An 18,613-nucleotide genomic window follows, 5' to 3' on the forward strand; every position below is an offset into this window, starting at 1 on the left:
CACCAATTGTAGTTCGGGGAGTCGTGTTGTAAGACAACAGGACCTGGGCGAGCTCCTCCGGCCATGTTCCTTTCTTCTCTTCAAGCTTTGTCTTTAAGGTGTGCTTAATGATTTTATTAACAGCCTCCATCTTCCCGTTACTTTGGGGGTGGCAAACTGCACTAAAGCTCTTCTGAATTCCCGGCTGCTCACAAAATTCTCGCATTTCCTTGCTATCGAACTATTTCCCGTTGTTAGATATCAACTTGTAAGGGATGCCATAGCGACATAAAATAGTCATGTGCATAAAATCCCTGAGCTTTTTTGCTGTGATAGTGGCTAGAGGCTCGGCCTCTACCCACTTAGTGAAGTAATCCACCGCGATAACCGCATACTTGACACCTCCCTTGGCCTTCGGGAGTTCTCCAATTAGATCAATTTCCCACATAGCAAAGGGCCAAGGGCTCATGAGGGATGTTAGGGAAGCCACGGGGCTGTTATAATAATTTGCATATTGCTGGCACTTATTACAGGCTCGGGAGAATTCAAAGGCATCTTTTTTCATTGTTGGCCAATAGTAACCTTGACGGAGAATTTTCAGAGCTAGAGAGCTACCCCCGAGTGATTACCACAAATTCCCTCTTGTACTTCCCTTAGGATATAATTGCATTCATCCCCCTCTATGCACTTGAAGAGGGGCACGCTGAACCTTCTTCTATATAGGACCCCATCGTATATCACATAGCGGGCTGCTTTGTATCTTATCCTCCTTGCCTCATTTTTTTTATCCGGAAGCGAACCTTCTTTTATGTAGACTAAGATAGGTGTCATCCATGTGGGGCCGAGGTTATCATTGAGGCTTCCCACCTCGTGCTCAGGCACACTAGGATGCCTCTGTATGTCAAGGGGCACGACCCCTAGGATGGTGGCCTCGCGGCGTGAGGCGAGCTTAGCTAGCTCGTCTGCGCCTTCATTCTGCCCGCGCGGGATTAGTTCCAGCCTCACCTCGTTAAACCTCACGATTATCCTCTGCGCACACTTCAGGTAAAGCTCCGTTCTCGGCCCCTTAGCTTGATACCCCTATTTATTTGGTATACCACAATCACGGAGTCACTAAACACATTCAAATTCTCCACCTTCATTTCCACAGCTAGCTTGAGACCGTTGATCAGGGCCTCATATTCAGCATCATTGTTGGTTGTATGAAAAGCCAGATGAGTCGCGCATCTGATCTTGTGCGCCTCCGGACCGATTAACTCAATTCCAGCTCCTGCACCATCACCATTAGAGGCTCCATCCACAAATACGCTCCACCATGGGGCACTATTTTGGCTCTCCAGCCCGACTTCTTCTGTGCTAGGTATGACAACAAGGGCTCTCGGCTCCACTTCTTGATGTGGAGGAAATTCTAACACAAAATCAGCCAGGGCTTGGCCTTTGATTGCGGTCCTTGGCTTATAATCCACCTCAAATTGGTCGAGCTCAACCGTCCACTTCAGCATTTGACCAGAAGACTCCGGTTTGTACGTTACTTGCCTGAGGGGGTAGAAGGTTCGCACTTCTATCCTGTGCGCCTGAAAATAGGGCATGAGCTTTCAGGAGGCCAGGATCAGAGCATATGCTAATATCTCAAGGCTCGTGCCGCGTCAGCCAGCCTTTTATTCACATAATATACCGGGAGCTGGATACCATCCCCCTCTCAAACCAATACCGCACTTACTGCAAAGTCAGAGACGGCCAAGTATAGGACACAGTCTCTCCCTCCTTTGGGTTGGACAATATTGAAGGGCTGCTGAGATGGTTCTTTATGTTCTGAAAGGCTTCTTCACACTTTTCTGTCCACTCAAAATTCCTCCCCACTCCTTTAATCGCTTTGAAGAACTCCTGGCATTTGTCGGAGGACTTTGAGACGAAACGGTTTAGGCAGCCACTCGTCCCGTTAAGCTTTGGACGTCCTTCACCCGTCAGGGGGATCTCATTTCGAGTAGGGCTCATATCTTGGCGGGGTTGGCCTCAATGCCCCTATGGTTGACAATAAATCCCAAGAATTTCCCTGAATCGACCCCGAACACACATTTCTGTGAGTTGAGCTTCATCTTGTACTCCCTTAGGATCTGGAACATATCCGATAAGTGACGGGCATGATCCTTTGCTTCCTTTGACTTCACAAACATATCATCTACATAGTCATGGTCTTTCCCAACTGATGTTTGAACATCTTGTTCACCAGCCTTTGATAGGTTGCCCCCGCATTAAGGAGCCCGAAAGGTATCACAATATAACAATAGAGGCCTCGATCAGTGATAAATGAGGTATGCTCCTGATCTGGCCCATACATTGGGATTTGGTTATATCCTGAATAAGCATCCATAAAGCTAAATAGTGTGTACCCAGCTGTAGAGTCATCCACCATTGCTCGGTGAACATTCACCGTCCCAATCTTCATTTTTATAACCAGGGCATCTGTATAAGGGTAATGCACCCATTTGGCATCATTCTCCCTAAACACGATGTCATCAGCCTCTCTTTCGAAGAGCTCCGGGGGCCTTTGGCTCAGGTGGTTGACGTTGGTGAGGGGCTTGTCCTTTGCTTCCCGGGCATACCTATCCATCGCCTTCCGGCTGTCTCCACCAATATGAGACCCGCCTAGAATAATATGAATGCTACCAGCCCGGGATACCCTCTCTTTGTCTTCTAGGGGTGGAGGAGGGACTGTATGATAATCAGTCATGTGCTTTTGAACTTCCTTGACGACCCACTCAGTAAGCTTCCCTTATCTTATCAACGTCTCGATTTCGTCCCTCAATTGTTTACAATCAGCTGTATCGTGCCCCGTGGCTTCATGGTATGCGCAATACTTCGAAGTGTCCCTCTTGTTATAGTCTGTGAGAGGGGTTGCCTTCCTGAATACCCCCTTCCCAGCATAGGTAGCATATATGTGGTCGATAAAGGCTACCATAGGGGTGTGTGTTTATCATTTGCTTGTATAAGGCCTCCCCGAATCTTTCTTTGTCTACTTACCTCGGCAAGCTTTTTGGGGCTTGAGCTACACCGATACGTCTTTCTCCTCTCATCAGGGCTCGAAGACCGGTCTCTCTTATCTCGATAGTTCTCGCTAATTTTCAGCTCTCTCATCGACTTCCCTACCCTCTTAAAGGGTTCAGCTTGCTCATAGAACTCGGCCAAGGTTCTCGGCTCACTCGCATGGAGGCTCTTCCAGAATTTCGACCCTTCTTTCAACCCTGCAATCAAGAAATTCTTGATGGTCTCCTCACTGGCTCCCCTCACCTTGGGAACTTCGGCGTTGAATCGACGAAAGTATTCTGCCAGGGGCTCCCCCTTCTTTTGCTTGATGTTGGCTAACGTGGCCACATGAGGTGAGTAGTGGAGGGTGGACTGGGATTATCTGACGAACAGGTCCTCCAATTACCGCCATGTCCTTATGCTAGCAGGCCCCAACTTAGAGAACCATTGTTGGGCACTACCTCTGAGTGATGCCTCGAAGAGTCTGCAGCGAGTCATCTCCGGCACCTGATAGACTTCCATCTCAGTGTTAAATTGTATAAGGTATTCCGCCGGGTCGGCTTCATCGTTGAATAGAAGGTCGGGGTTGTGCCTAAATACCCGATGTAGGGGGGATGATCGGATAGCAGCCGTAAATGGAGAAGGGGCAGCTGAGTTTGGAGGCCCCCTCTTCTCTCGCTCCATCTCATCTAAGATCCTCCTCAGGTCTCTTACTCTAACAACTTCTCCTTCTCTGTCACCACCCGCGTTACTCGAATGGTGTGAGCCCTGAGGTCGCTCACGGCGTCCCCCTCCTCCAGCTCGCACTTGCGACTCCTCTTCATGATTGTCTCTGCGCCTACGTCGCTCCTCCCTCCTGGGCGAGGTGCGTTGACGTCTGTCCGGAAGGGTCACTGCACGCTCTCTTTTTGAGCCTTTTTTATTTACGGGCTCTTTCTCTTCTCTTTCCCTCTTGCAATTCTCTAACTTAAGCCTGAGGTCATGCTCACTTAGCTTTTTACCCACTCAGTCTAGCACGCTAGTCGACCTCGCCTCAGATGAAGCTGGCTTCTGCCCCGATCTCTTAGAGATCTGGCTACCCCGCTCATCATGACCTTGGGTTATATCTTTCTCTTCATGTGATGCCTCTTTCTTCTGCTTGGTCTCAGTTGTTGCGTCATCAAAATCGTGGATCAGCCTCTTTTGAGGACCTTTGCCCTTCCAGCTACGCTGAGAGACCATGAGGCGGCGCGCCTTACGCTTGGCGTTCTGGACCGAGCTTCTCTCTACCCTTGACATCCGGGCGTTGATCTGATTCATCTGATCGGCTAGCCCTTCGAGATATGTCATAACTGTCTGCCCATCCACGGTTGCGATTGGTGGAGGTGGCGCCTGATTCTCTGGGGGCGTATGCTCGACCTCGTTTTGGTCCTTCTTCTTGCCCCCGCTTCCTGGTGTCGCCGTTTATTTGCCTTCTTTGCTCATCTCTTCTCCCTAAGATGAAAAGTCCCCTCATTCTAGCGCCAATTGTTATAGGGAGAATTTCGTATAACAGTGTTGTGGAGGTTGATAGGCAGAACAAGGATCAAGGACGGTATTTGAAGGCGGAAGAAGGTTATGTATGGTGGTGGCTGAGCTTTTATGTTGACTCCTTAAGAAAGAATAGGGTTTGTTATTCTCTATCAAGTGTCGACTCATGTCTCATACAAGTGCCTACGTACCCTATTTATAGGGATCAAACCTCACGTAGTTCTTTGGGAACAAGTCACGTAGGCTAGGGTTAGGGTTCTCCAACCCGTGCAGCCCAAGCCCACGATAAAGTTAGGCCTTCAACCAATTAGTCACGTAAACCTCGACCGGCTCCACACGCTTCCTACAATCTCTTGGCATCTCCGCATTTCTTCCCGTAATTGTAGGAATAACCCGTGTCAGCCCCGAAATCTACGAGTAACTCAGTCATCTATGAGTCACTTTCCATGTTACACACAAAGTCCTTTAATGCGGGCCGGCCTGGTCACCTCGGCCCGCACCGCCTTTCTTTTCGAGTAATAAATACAATGTTATCTTTGTTTTCATAGATGTGGGCTCATGGGCTCAGCCCGCGTGTAGGCACTTAAGCCCAGCCCAATTTGTAAGCACCTGAGCCCAGCCCGCGTATGGGCAACCAAGCCCAGCTCGCGTGCTGTCACCTGAGCCCATCTCGCGTGAAGTCACCTGAGCCCACCTCGCGTGTGGACACCTAAGCCCACCTCGCGTATGAGAGCCCAGATGGCAAGTGTGAGCCTACCTTGCAAGTGTGAGCCCAGCTCGCATGTCATGAGCCCAGCCCGCATGTCATGAGCCCAGCCCGCATGTCATGAGCCCAGCCCGCATGTGTTCGCCCAAGTTACATAAATCCTTGATTCTAGCCCACACATGAGAGTCCAACTATTCAATGCACCCAAGGGGACCTATTTAGGGCACATGACCGAAAGCGGGCATAACAAGTAGCATTCTAAATTTAACATAATACTAGCCTATGACCCGTGCGATATACGTATTGCTTTTAACACTTGAATGATTTTTAATAATATATTTTATCTTAAAATTATTTATATTTTGATATATATTTTTAGTAGTTGGAAAATAAATTGAAGAACATAATAAGTTATAATAATAAATGTTTTGTGATAATTTGAGACTTGACTAAAAATAAATAATATAATATAATATGTTGTTCACGGGAATCGAGTCATAAACCTGTAAAAATGGTTAAGATGAATATAAAAGTTTAAATATAACAAGCTGTTGACGGAGTTCGAACCCTGATTCCCCGTGGGCAGTTTTAATATTAATATAATATTATTTTATTATTGCATCCAACTGTTCCCATCTATCTGACTTCAAATTTGACGGTATTTATTTGTCGTACAAAACAACTGTACCGAACAATCAACCAACAACTACCAAATAGAGGGTGTTCTGCTTAAAAAAAGTATAATATAGATTTCATACCTTTTTTAAACAAAAAAGAAGTAAGCATCTTAAACTGAATAGAATAATATTTTTTATAATAAAGTAAAATAATTTATATTTAAAAATATTATATAATATTAAAAAAATCTGTGTATTCCCGATTCTAAGCTGGATAAGAGCAACTCCAACAGCTTACTTAAAGGGATACCTGCCTAAAATTATAAGAATTCAATCAAAATTGTAATTCCAAACAACATCCTAGCAGTTCCTAAAAAAGTTAATATTCTTCTTTGCTTAGGAATGCTTAGAACAACTCCAATAGAGTCCTAATATGTTCCTTAAAAAAATTATTATGAAAATATATTATTATAAAAATGAATCCTAGTGTTTTAGAATTTTTAATTGTATGTCAACTCCAACAACATTTCTTATAAATGTCTCCTATTAATATTTTATTATTATATTTAAACTCTAGTTATGCATTTGATATGGAGAATGAGAAAGAAATAAATTTTTTATTATTAAAATGAAGGTAAGGAATCACTAATGGTTACTTATAAATAAGGCATAAGGCATGAGAGGATGATGCTAACTTTTTAAGGGAGCACTGGGATGCTGTTGGAGTTCTATTTTATACAAGATTCCTTAAATTTTAGTCTAGGATCTTGAATAGCTAACTTGTTGGAGTTGTTCTAATAAGTTGTTAAGAGTCACCTTTTTAATATTATTTTGAAGAATAAGTTAGGAGACTCTTGGAGATACTGAGGGGAAGATGCTCACTTTTTAAGGAAGTATTAGGATGCTGTTGAAATTCTATTTTATACAAGAATCCTTAAATTTTAGTTTAGGATCTTGAATAACTAACTTGTTGTAGTTGCTCTTAACCATTTCTTATCTTACTTTTATTAATTAAATATTTATTTCTCTTTTTTTTTCACACTCTTTTTCTCTCTCTTCTTTAAAAAATATGAATAGAATTTGAATTTAATATTATAATAATAGTAAAGAACCAAAATAAATAATATTGTTGAAAGTATGTTATGTTACATATTTAAATAAGTAAGATTCTATTAATTTATATTATTTTTAAGAAAATTGTTTTAACATGAAAATGCAAAACCCAATCCAATCCAAAAGGAGAGGAAACCAAATGGGATACTAGTGGAGTCGGTTTAGTTAGTTGAGGAAAACAGAATAAAGAGAGAGGCCATGCCTATGAAACTACTCAAAAGATTCAGTTCAAGCTTTCTTAAACAAACTTTAACTGTAAGAGCAAGAAAGAAAGGAATGTTTACATATGCAAGACACATATCTTCTGCAGCTGATGATGTCCCTATCATCCTTGACACATCTTCCCTGTCTCCGTCTCTCACTCGTGGCATTCATGTTTTCAATTGCCCTGTTAGTCCTTCTTTCCATTCTTTTTTCATTATATTTACTGAATTTTCTGTTTCAATTGATAAAGTTTCAATCTTTCCTTTTCTGTCAGTTGATTTTATATGCATATCATCTATATGTGCATTCTTGTGTATTATTAGTTCAGTGTATCCTCATTGTATTGTTTATGCTTGAATTGATAAAGTTTCAATCTTTATTCAAATTTGGAGTGTTAGTGGAAGTATTAGGATGATCAATTAATATGTGTGTTGATTTTGATTTGGTTTCGATAGGATGAGGTGGGGATTGTTGCTAAACTATCTGAGTGTATTGCATCCAAAGATGGGAATATACTCGCAGCAGAAATTTTTGTGCCCCATAAGAAACAAACTTTTTATTCGAGAAGGTAGGTGTTTATCTAATTTATCAAGTGTGGATGGTGAATTTTTTTAGGATAATGTAATGAGGAGTAATTTTATATAAATGAGATATTGAACATACTTCAAGTATGAAATGTAGTTCATTTTGAATATTCCATCCAGCATGGGGAGTTATCGTGATAATATTTGACACACTAAAGGTTGCTTGCAGTGAATTTATCTTTAACCCTGCGAAATGGCCACGGGCTCAAATGGATGAGGACTTTTTTAAGCTGTCGAAAATTTTCAAAGCAGTTAGATCTGTGGTTCGGGTGCCCGACTTAGATCCTAAACATAAAATTGTTGTTCTTGCTTCGAAGCAGGTTTTCTTCCAAGTTATTCTTTCGAAATTATAGATTGATTTTAGACATTGTTGCTGACATTGTGCTGGTGCAGGACCATTGTCTGGTTGATTTATTGCATGGGTGGCAGGATGGAAAACTTCCGGTTGATATAAAATGTGTCATAAGGTAAAATTTGGTCGATTTTAATTTTCAGCTTCAAATATGCTACTTATGATATCAGTTGTTAATTCCATCAGCAATCACGAGAGAGGTCCAGACACCCATGTCATGCGATTTCTTAAAAGGCATGGAATACCATACCATCATTTAGGCACAACTAAAGATGACAAAAGGGAAGAAGGAATACTGAATTTGGTTCAAGATACTGATTTTCTAGTACTCGCAAGATACATGCAGGTATATTTGATATCTTGAGATTTCAGAGGATATTCGCGCACAGAGTTCTCCTTTTACAGTCAAACAACTAGGATTATGGATGTGGCTGTCTACTAGTAAATAAGCTTTTAATTTTTCCTTTATTACTTGTATCTGCAGGTATTATCTGCAAATTTCTTAAAAACTTATGGGAAGGATGTAATTAACATTCATCATGGCCTTTTGCCATCATTTAAGGGAGGGAATCCTAGCAAACAGGTCCAGACTCATTGTCTTTTGTAAAGACTGAAGTTTCTTTACGATATATCTATCATGAAAGATCGATTAGCATACCTCGTTTTCAGGCTTTCGAAGCTGGCGTGAAATTAATTGGTGCAACTGCTCACTTTGTCACTAAAGAACTTGATGAAGGTCCGATCATCGAACAAATGGTAAGCATTTTCATGCTTCGTACTTCTTGGGGTTTAACATCTGGTTCCACTTGTATATACCTTATTATGCTATTTTTGTTATGATCTTTTGTTTAAAAATTGGTTCTTTCAAAATGCAAAGCAAAGAGCATTTTTTTTGTCCAAATATAGAAACTGGTAATTGTAGTTGTTTTCTATCCCCGGACCTGTTTTCTATGATTTATTTAATTTTTAAACTGTAAATTACACTATTTTTGTGTTCCGCATTACTGAAGTGAAAAATTGGCCCTTTTATATCTGCATGCCCTTTTAAAATTCAGTGCTATCAATATGAAGTGTAAACAGGGAGAGTACTGTTTGTTTCTTGGCAATTTTATTCCCTGTTTATCCTAGTTTCCCTTTTCTCAACATATCAAAGAAAATTTTGCGTGAAAAACATATATGCTGAAATGACATTCCCATCTTGAGCTGCCTAAAGTAACCATGTTATCAGAGAAAAGAAGGTGATAGTCATTTAATCTTTTTCCCAAAAAAGAAGTTGTAAGTATTCCAGTATCATGTCTAACTGTCAGTGAATTATATAAACAAGAAAAATGTATATCTAAATCTAATATAAGGGATAATATTAAAATAGAGCCATCATTGAGTTTATGGTAGTAAACCTGGTTGTCAAGTGGATGACTAGCAATGTGTAAATAAGTTTGGCATGGTGATCGAGTAAAATTGTTAAATTTGCTCCACTAATCAATGCGTTATTTCGTGTATAAGAAACAATATGTACAAACCTAGCAACTTCAACAATTCTGAAGTTCTTGTTATCTCTATAAAAGTCACGATTTCTTCAACTGTAACCTTTCTGCTAAACATTCTCAATGAATAGTTGGACTTGAGAATCTTCTGTTCTGGCAAGTGGCATCTGATAATGATATTTTTTCGGTAAATAGGTAGGGCTTTTTTTAAGACCCTTAACCATAAAACTTACAAAGTCGTGCCTCTACTGATGATCGAACCTTAACCTCAAATTTAAAGTTACCAACCGGAGAAGGGCATCCTATTGAGGAATAACATAGGAGGTTAGTTTAGTCATTGTAATGGAATAGATATTGGGCTCTATAAAGCCCCACCTAGTTCATTGTAGGGTTAGAATCCAGTTGCAATGTAGTCATTAAAGAGATTCTGTCTTCTTCCTCTTCTTTTCTTTTCCTGTTCATCCTTGAAACATAGATAGTTATATACATCAATATATAAAAGTTATCATGGTATCAGAGCCTCCGATTCTCGAGACCTGACAAATAATATGTACTATCTTTACGTGATTTGATTTCATCGTAGTTTTGAGAAGTTTTCCGTGAAAGCTCGACGGCAACAACGACATGGTTATTCAATTAGATACAGTTTATAGTAGTCTTAAGAAGTTGTTGCTGCTGGAGGTTATCCTTAACTGAAGAAGAAAAAATGTTGTTTGTGAAAATTTTGTGAGCTTTGTGATACCACATGAGGTGTTTGATAGGTATCCTAAGAGAAGCAATGTTTTCATTGGGTTGTTTATTTGGTCAGAGTGATTTCACAATTTCACATTAGAGCAGGAGTTTCAAAGATTATCATCTTAGTCGGAGCAGGTCACACCGGTTCCTCCCTTAGCAACGGAGGTCTGCCTCTTCTTTTTCATTTCCGGCACTCCTTTCTCGTCATTCAGCCAAGATGAAGAAGAGAACTGGTAATAATTCCTCAAAAATAAATCCCTAAATGAATGTTCCAATGCTCTTGATTTTATTTAGTTGTTGCTACAAATGTATTGCGTCTAATGTTGTTGGGAGGTGTGGCTGGATTTGGAAAAATAAGGTTTATCAGTATTTCATCAAATCTACTGTGGTCAAGTTTAACAATGTTGGATATTTCGGGGAATTTGTTTTTCGGTGAAGTTCCGGTTGAGATTGGGAATTTGTGGCGATTGGAAGATTTAAGGATGGGTAATAATTCTTTGAGTGGTTTGGTTCATGCTAAAATTTAAAGAAAATGTGGAAACGTGTTGTGTGTTCTTGTTCTTGACAGAAGGTGAGCTTATAGGATAAATTCCTGATTATTTGTGAAATTAGAACTTTGAAGTTTAGAGATGCTTGGTGGCAAATGGCAATCAATTTTCAGGCACTGTTCCTTCTAGTTTAGGCAATCTCATTTAGCTAGAATCTTTGAACTTGAGGGATAATAATCTTAATGGAAGCTTGCCGAAAGAGTTGACAGGTTTGAGCAACTTGACTGTGTTAAATCTCAGAGGAAATAAGTTATATGGGGTAATCCCATCAGAAACTGAAAATTTATGAATTTTATCAGTTCTTAATTTGAGTAATGCTGGTTTTTCGGGTTAAATACCTTTTAGTATCGGAAATATTTCTGGTTCTTAATTCTTGATTTAAGCAGGCAAGACCTTTCTGGGGAGTTGCCACTTGAAATTGCTGGTTTACCCAATTTGCAAGTGATTTTGCTTCAGGAAAATAAGTTGTCTTTTGATGTGCCTAAAGGATTCATTAGCTTATTAGGATTAATCTACTTGAAACTTTCATCGAATGACTTCTCTGGTCACATACCATTGACATTTGGTTTTCTCAAGTCATTACTTGTTCTTTCCTTGTCCAACAATAACATTTCTGGTTCTGTTTCACCAGAACTTAGAAATTGTTCTGCTCTTCTTACATTAAATCTTGGCTCTATTTTTTTAGTGGCCGAATTCCGCCTGATTTCCCTCGTCTGTTTAATTTGACTGAGCTGGATTTGAAAAAGAACAATTTGACAGCGGAAATATCAGACGAAATTTCCAGATATTCTTCCTTGGAATTATTATCCAATCACCTTCCTGCAATAACCTTGAAGGTGAGCTTCCTGCATTGCTTGGTGCTCAATTCAACCAGGCATCATTTTCAGGGAATGGCCAATTGTGTAGAAGACCACTGGACAAGAAATGTGAAGGGGGAAGTGTCAGTAATAGAAAGAAGAGGCTGATCCTTTTAGTTATTGTGGCTGCAAACGGGGGTTGCTTCTACACTTACAGCCTTCTCAACTGGCGAAAGAGATGGAAAGAAAAGGCAACTGGAACGAAAAAGTCTACTCCGACAAGAGCAAGTTTTGGTGGACCAGCAGTAGACATTATTAAAGAGTTGCCAATATCTTGAGCCGACTAAGAGCCAAGGCCGGAGAAAATATATCAGAATAGTGTGTAAAGTTTGTCGGGATTTGTTGGTTGCTCCTTAGTGAGCTTGTTCCCCTTGTGGGTTGTGCCCTTTTATGGGTTGTTGAAGCCGAGAGGTCACACCATTGAAGTGACTGAGTACTCGTGCTTGTTTTGAGCTCTGTGAGCATTTACAGTTGAGCTTGCATTGCGTCAAGTTGGCTGATATTGTTGAAGCCAAGAGGTCACTCCAGTGAAGTGACTGAATACTTGTGCTTGTTTTGAGCTTTGTGAGCATTTACAGTTGAGCTTGCATAGCGTCAAGTTGGCTGATATTGTTGAGCTCTGTGAGCAATTGTCCTCTAATGACATGTAAAGACGAGATTCCTCTAATGGCAATCAAAGCCAGGGTCTTTTAATGGCGAGCAAGGTCAGGACTTAAATGAAGTTAAAGCGGTCCTTTATTGGCAAGCAAAGGCGGGACGTGCCAGCCATCACATTTCATCTTAGTAACTGTCATCTCTCTTACTGATTCGTGTAATTTTGTGGGCATGGCAAGTCAATCTGATCCCCATAGCTCTGCTTTTTTCTGCTGCAGAGTTGGAATTTCTTGCTGAAGATGAAATGGTTGAGATTTTTCCGAATATGAGGATGGATCCTCTCAATTTGAGATCTGGAATTTTGGGCCTTTTCGCCCGCAAATCGCAACACAGGTGCCTATATGGCTAGCAGTGGCCTTAAAGAAGAGAGGGAAGTGTACTACAAGACTTCCTGATTGGATGTCAGTTGAAAAGTTAACGCAGGTTTTGGAAGCAGAGCGTTACTCGGCTCGGGATTTTCAACCACTTCCATTTCATTATGTAGAGATCGCAACACTTCTTTTTGACCATGCTTGTGATGACATTCCAGACATATATATGGTGAGGTCTCTTATTGAAGACATTAAAGATGTTAGATTCCACAAAATTGGCACTGGATTAGAGATAATATCTGAGCGTACTTATGCAGTAAAGCTGTTAAACTTGTCAGCAATGGAAGTGAATATAGTACGCCCATTTGTAGCAAAAGCTCTCGAGACATTTTATAAACTCGATAGTCCAGAGATGATACAGGATGCAGAGAGAAGGCCTGATGCACGTTCACAAGCAGCTGATGGTGGACCAAGACGTCCGCTTAGACCTCGATGAGAAGGTTCACGGCAACAACTGCAATCTCCTTCATTAATGCAAGAGGCTTCCAGCAGGACCGACACACTTACGTAGACTGATGGAAGTCACGTGAAAGTTACTAACTTTCTTTGCCTGGATTCCAAGAAATTCTCTGAAGCTAGGATATAGCGCCAGCAAATTTAACATTTGGCGGATCACTTCTGTTCTTTAAGGCACAGCAGTAGTGAGGGCATTTCATGTAAATTAGTAAATTTCTATCAAGCAAGGAGGAAACATTTCCACCAGAAAACAGATTGCATAATATCTTCAAGAAAAACAGATTGCATATTATCTTTTGAAGTCCCAGCTGTAGTACTGTACTTACTAGCAGTAGTAAGTTTATAGCTTCAAGCTAAGAGTTTCACTTTGTTCTTACTCATTAGCTTGAGGGGGAGTATTGAGGAATAAAATAGGAGGTTAGTTTAGTCATTGTAGTGGAAAGATATTGGGCTCTATATAAGCCCCACCTAGCTCATTGTAGGGTTAGAATTGAGTTGCAATGTAGTCATTAAAGAGATTCTGTCTTCTTCCTCTTCTTTCCTTTTCTTGTTCATCTGTTCATCCTTAAAACATAACATAGATAGTTATATACATCAATATATCACATCCACTAGGCTACAAGACTTAAGGATAAAGCATTCTCTTTACAGTCGAAGGTCTCTTAATGTGCTTCCCGGTAAGAATTAGGCTTGTACATTTAGAAGATGTGAAGATAGGGAGTAAAGTAACCAAAATGCTTAGATGTCCAAATTTTATTATTATATTGTCCAGCCCTAATTTCGATACAGCTGCACTACACTGTATCGGTGCACAGAAATAGTGACATGGCATTGTACAGCTTGGTTTTCATTGGGGTGCTAGTGGTTGCAATATATGCATTTTTTTTGTAGTTTGAAGTTTGAACACCTCCCAGCTGACTAATTGTACATTTTTTTATGCAAAGTACTAACTGAACTGTCACCATTATTATGTGGAAATCTACCTGTAGATGACTCATCTTAGCTTTATATAAACTGCTGCTATGTAATCTTTTATACTTTTCTTGTATGACCTTGCATGATTGTATATAGGAACAGTTGAGCTATACAAATATAATTTTACTCTGATTTTACAGGTTGACACAGTTTCGCATAGAGATAATTTGCTTAGTTATGTTCAGAAATCACAAAATATTGAGAAACAGTGCCTTGCAAAAGCCATAAAATCTTATTGTCAGCTGCGTGTCTTGCCGTACGAGCAAAACAGGACTGTAGTGTTTTGACACTGAGAAGAAAAGTTGAGAAAATTTTGGAGCATTATGTAACTTTGGTCTGTACCCGTAAATTATTACCAGAAGCCTCATATTTTGACTGGATAAATGCAATACACGTGTCTTCTGCAAACTGTGAAAATCATTATATGGATAAGAAGTTCATTTAGTAAAAAAAAAGGAATAAGAAGTTCAGTTTTTTCTGCATCTTCATCAAATGTAGTTTTGCTCATGTGGGATTTGATTCGTTTTGGCTACATTTTGTATTTATAGATCGTGCTCTGTATATTCTATAGCACCTACCAAAATGATCTTTGCAAGTAGGGGTGTCAATTTCGGATTTCAGTCGTGTTTGTAAACCGACGAATTTCAGGTTGGTTGTTCTAAAGTCTATCAAAATTTGATGAAAATGAATATGTAAGGTTCATGTGGATCAAAATTTTAATAGACAAGCCATTTCTGATCATCTTTGGGTTGATCAGACCATGATCGTGCCATGATTGGGGTTTATCAGGTTATCTAGGTGTTATTTCTGGAGTTTGTCTTTGCCAATCATGTTGCAATTCCATCGGATTTTAGGCGTGCTTTGGATTGTGTATAATAGTGTCACCGCTATTTGCAAGCAGCGGCAAGAAATGTTCATCTGTTACCAAGTTAATATAAACTAAATAATTTCAGTGTTTAGCCATTACAGCAGTTACAGTAGTGTGTTGGGGGTTTGGTAGAGGTTGGTTGAGTCATGTTATTCAGCCAGGTTTTTGAAATGTTGGTTGCAGAAACTCCAGTGACATGAATTTTAAGGGGATTTGAATATCTTGGAAATCCTTCTTAAACGTTTAATGCATAAATTCAGTGCATCGACAAATCACCTCTTACTTCTCGGCCCATTCATTAATCTTTGGACCACTTTTTTGACGCAATGATTTAGTTTATATTTGTTACACTATTCGTTAGCTAGCCCTATTAAAAAAATGTGGATATTAGAAAATGACTAATGCAGGAATGTTGTGCACCAGATACGACTTAAAATTATTGAGTCTTATCATAAAACATTGTTTGCTTTCATAAGATGAAAAACTTAAGAAAACACTTGTAACGATTTACTTGAAACCATTTACCAATAATTATTAAGGCAGGTTGAGTATTCTTTAGGACACAAATAAGGATGACTAAATTTTCTTAAAACAATGAAATAGAAAACAATTGATTATCAACATTACTTATTCACAAGTTGAAAGTACAGGCTACAACATCACACAATATCTCAAAACATCACAACAACTTGAACCAACAAAAGCAAAACAGACAAGGTTCCATATACAAGGAAAATTCTTAAGCATAGTCTTCAGAGGCAGGGAGTGCACCATATGATCCAATGAAAACATCACCGTATATGAATCCCGCGAGGCCTCCACCAATGAGAGGGCCAACCCAGTAGATCCAGTGACCTGAAAAGTCTCCACTAGCTACAGCCGGTCCAAATGAACGTGCGGGGTTCATCGAGCCACCGCTGAATGGACCAGCAGCCAAGATGTTGGCACCCACAATGAATCCAATTGCAATAGGGGCAATGGTTCCTAGTGAACCCTTCTTGGGGTCTGCAGCGGTGGCGTAGACAGTGTAGACCAACGCAAAGGTGATAATGATCTCGAAAACTACACCTTCAAATGTATTAAGCCCTGCACCAACTCCATGAATTGGAACAGCCTGCAAAAATTAATAAGAATCACTTATCAGAATATGCTTGACCCAAGTGAATTAAATTTATCTATTTCTTTTATGCAGATGCTTAAATCTTGAACAAAAATGCATGCAACTTAGCGCGCGTTTGTACCTTGCCACCAGTAACAAAAATAAGGAGGTAGGAAGCAGCTGTGGCGCCAAGTAATTGCGCAACCCAATAGAAAAACCCAGTGATGACAGTGATGTGGCCTCCCACAGCCAATCCAAAAGTAACAGCTGGATTCAAATGACCACCTGAGATGTTGGCTGCTATGGACACACCCACAAACAAGGCAAATGCATGAGCTATGGCTATTGCTACTAGTCCAGCTGGGTCCAAACCTGCATCATTTGTAAGATTACCTGCAAATTCATAAATCAACATAACAATTAGTCTAATTACCATCAAAAGAGTTTACGCAAACCAAATCAAACCATAACAAAATTCTGTGGCAGAGAAAACTTACTAAAAGCAATGGCTGATCCAACACCAGCAAAGACAAAGAGAAGGGTGGCAATGAACTCAGCCAAGTAACACTTGAGTGATCCAACACTGAACGAATCACCAACGCTACCAATTGCTATCTTCACCATTTTCAAAGCTAGCTACGGACCTTACAAATTAAAGAATAAGCCTTGAAAGTGTGAAATATTGCTCAAGACTTGCTTGGTTTTTGTTTTACCACATCAAGTTCAAATAGAGTGGCATTGTTTATATACTAGGAAGTTTAAACATTAGTGAATAAACAAACACATAATCATATACTTTTCATGTTATTTTATTTTACCCACTAAAATTATATGGTCCATTAGTATTTTTTCAGGATATCCATTGGTGCCGACCCAACCGACCTTAATTTGATAATTGTATGAAGGTGACAACCAAGGTTTATTTATTTTTGTCGGAATAATATAATTAGTAGATAAACAAAGAAAGTTTTAAAACTTATCAGTTGGGAGATAGGCTCGATGATGAGATGATTAATCATCATTTAGACAATATGTAAAGTCTAGATTAGTATGTATGTCACTGTAGTTAACCAACCACCCTTAACACTATTATAATAGTGCATCTTTAGTTTTATCAATGATTGGACATGCTTTTGTATTTTCTTTCTAATATATATAAACCAAAGTTCTTATAGAGAACCAAGATCATATTGATGTGTATTCATAATAATTAGGCGATAAGTAACTAATCGTGGTGTTCGTATGGATGACATTGGTGATGTTTATAAATTATGTCGTTCATCATATAAAAGAGTAAAAGGTCATTAAACTAAATGAACAACTGATAAGTTCGTAAGTAGCTTACATGGTGTCGAAACAAACGTCTTGGTGCAGATGAATCACATCCTTACATGTTAGTGCAATGAGATAAACGCCACAACAGGAAAGGACATATCTAACATGTTTGATTTGGTTTTAATTATTGAGGAGGTTACAAGTAGATAAGATTGTCAGCACAATCGTGATGCTGGAATGATTTGTCAATTGCTGTAAGGATTAAGTGAAAAACCCATCAAAAATTATCAAAACAAGTCCAAAGTCTACCTTCTGTTGGCAGCAACAAAGAAGTATCCACATGCATATAATATTTGCCTCGCACACACAAGTTTACTCATTCAACATAAGATTGGAAGACTTTAAGTGAAGAAGAATAATAGAACTTGTGATCATAAAATCTACTAGTTCTGTTCTTATCATAAAGACACACACGAACACATTATTATCTGCTGTTTCATTGATAATCACATGAAATTCTGGGGGCATAGATGATTCCACCGCCTCGTGATGTACACATATGGATCAGATGTGCATATACTACAAATGAATGATACATGTACTAATGATTCTTATAAGAAAGGGAAGTAAGAAGTTACGATCATCACAGGCCCCCCGGGAAGTATCTTTCTCTGTATTTACATCAGCTAAGCTGGCTAAAGTGCCGCAGTTGAGACTCGTGTCATACTCCTCGCCAGAAACTTACATATAGCTGAAATCCATGGCGATTTAGAAAGCATGTGCAACAAATTCCATATATATTCCGTCACAAACTTTATACAAATCTATTGATAATCAACAAAATGTTTCTTTTTCAAATTCTCAATCCATTTTCATTAAGTTAACTGTTCTGACTTCCAAATTTGATCTCAACTAGATGTTTCACTTTTCATATTGCATTTCCGGGGTGAAAATCAGGGGCTTATAATTCAATAAATATATTATCAGTGATTCCCTTTCAGCATATTCAATCAATGGCGTTATTAAACCAATTTTATACTATTAATCCACGAAATAGTTCTTCAGTCGAAGCTTATTATGCACTATAGGATTCAAAACCATTTTTTTTATTTTTCATTATTTTAAAACAAAAATCTAGTGCATTTATTTCCTGTTTTTAATGATTTATAGGCAGGAATGATCTTTAAAGAGGCGACAGAGGAC

General features: G+C 39.4%; 3 protein-coding genes and 1 pseudogene across 3 annotated transcripts; 2 read left to right on the forward strand and 2 right to left on the reverse strand.

Moving 5' to 3' along the window:
• Positions 1-220: 220 nt before the first annotated feature.
• LOC141665362 (uncharacterized) lies at positions 221-1,974 on the reverse strand. Its single transcript, XM_074471345.1, has 4 exons — positions 1,700-1,974; positions 1,116-1,545; positions 689-1,059; positions 221-473 (listed from the first exon to the last, which is right to left on the reverse strand). The coding sequence occupies exons 1-4, from the start codon at positions 1,972-1,974 to the stop codon at positions 221-223; spliced, it is 1,329 nt and encodes a 442-aa protein (XP_074327446.1).
• Positions 1,975-7,077: 5,103 nt separating this feature from the next.
• On the forward strand, positions 7,078-14,661 carry LOC141667863 (formyltetrahydrofolate deformylase 1, mitochondrial-like). The gene is made up of 8 exons (XM_074474496.1): positions 7,078-7,338; positions 7,608-7,720; positions 7,906-8,056; positions 8,130-8,203; positions 8,275-8,434; positions 8,573-8,671; positions 8,758-8,844; positions 14,309-14,661. The coding sequence occupies exons 1-8, from the start codon at positions 7,147-7,149 to the stop codon at positions 14,453-14,455; spliced, it is 1,023 nt and encodes a 340-aa protein (XP_074330597.1). The 5' UTR covers positions 7,078-7,146; the 3' UTR covers positions 14,456-14,661.
• Positions 8,882-14,300, forward strand: LOC141667864 (DNA replication complex GINS protein PSF2-like; annotated as a pseudogene).
• Positions 14,662-15,631: 970 nt separating the features above from the next.
• On the reverse strand, positions 15,632-16,962 carry LOC141668818 (putative aquaporin TIP-type RB7-18C). Its single transcript, XM_074475834.1, has 3 exons — positions 16,633-16,962; positions 16,278-16,528; positions 15,632-16,150 (listed from the first exon to the last, which is right to left on the reverse strand). The coding sequence occupies exons 1-3, from the start codon at positions 16,757-16,759 to the stop codon at positions 15,776-15,778; spliced, it is 753 nt and encodes a 250-aa protein (XP_074331935.1). The 5' UTR covers positions 16,760-16,962; the 3' UTR covers positions 15,632-15,775.
• Positions 16,963-18,613: the final 1,651 nt, after the last annotated feature.

The sequence above is a fragment of the Apium graveolens genome, chromosome 6 (assembly GCF_009905375.1).
Source record: "Apium graveolens cultivar Ventura chromosome 6, ASM990537v1, whole genome shotgun sequence".
NCBI classification, from domain to species: Eukaryota; Viridiplantae; Streptophyta; class Magnoliopsida; order Apiales; family Apiaceae; genus Apium; species Apium graveolens.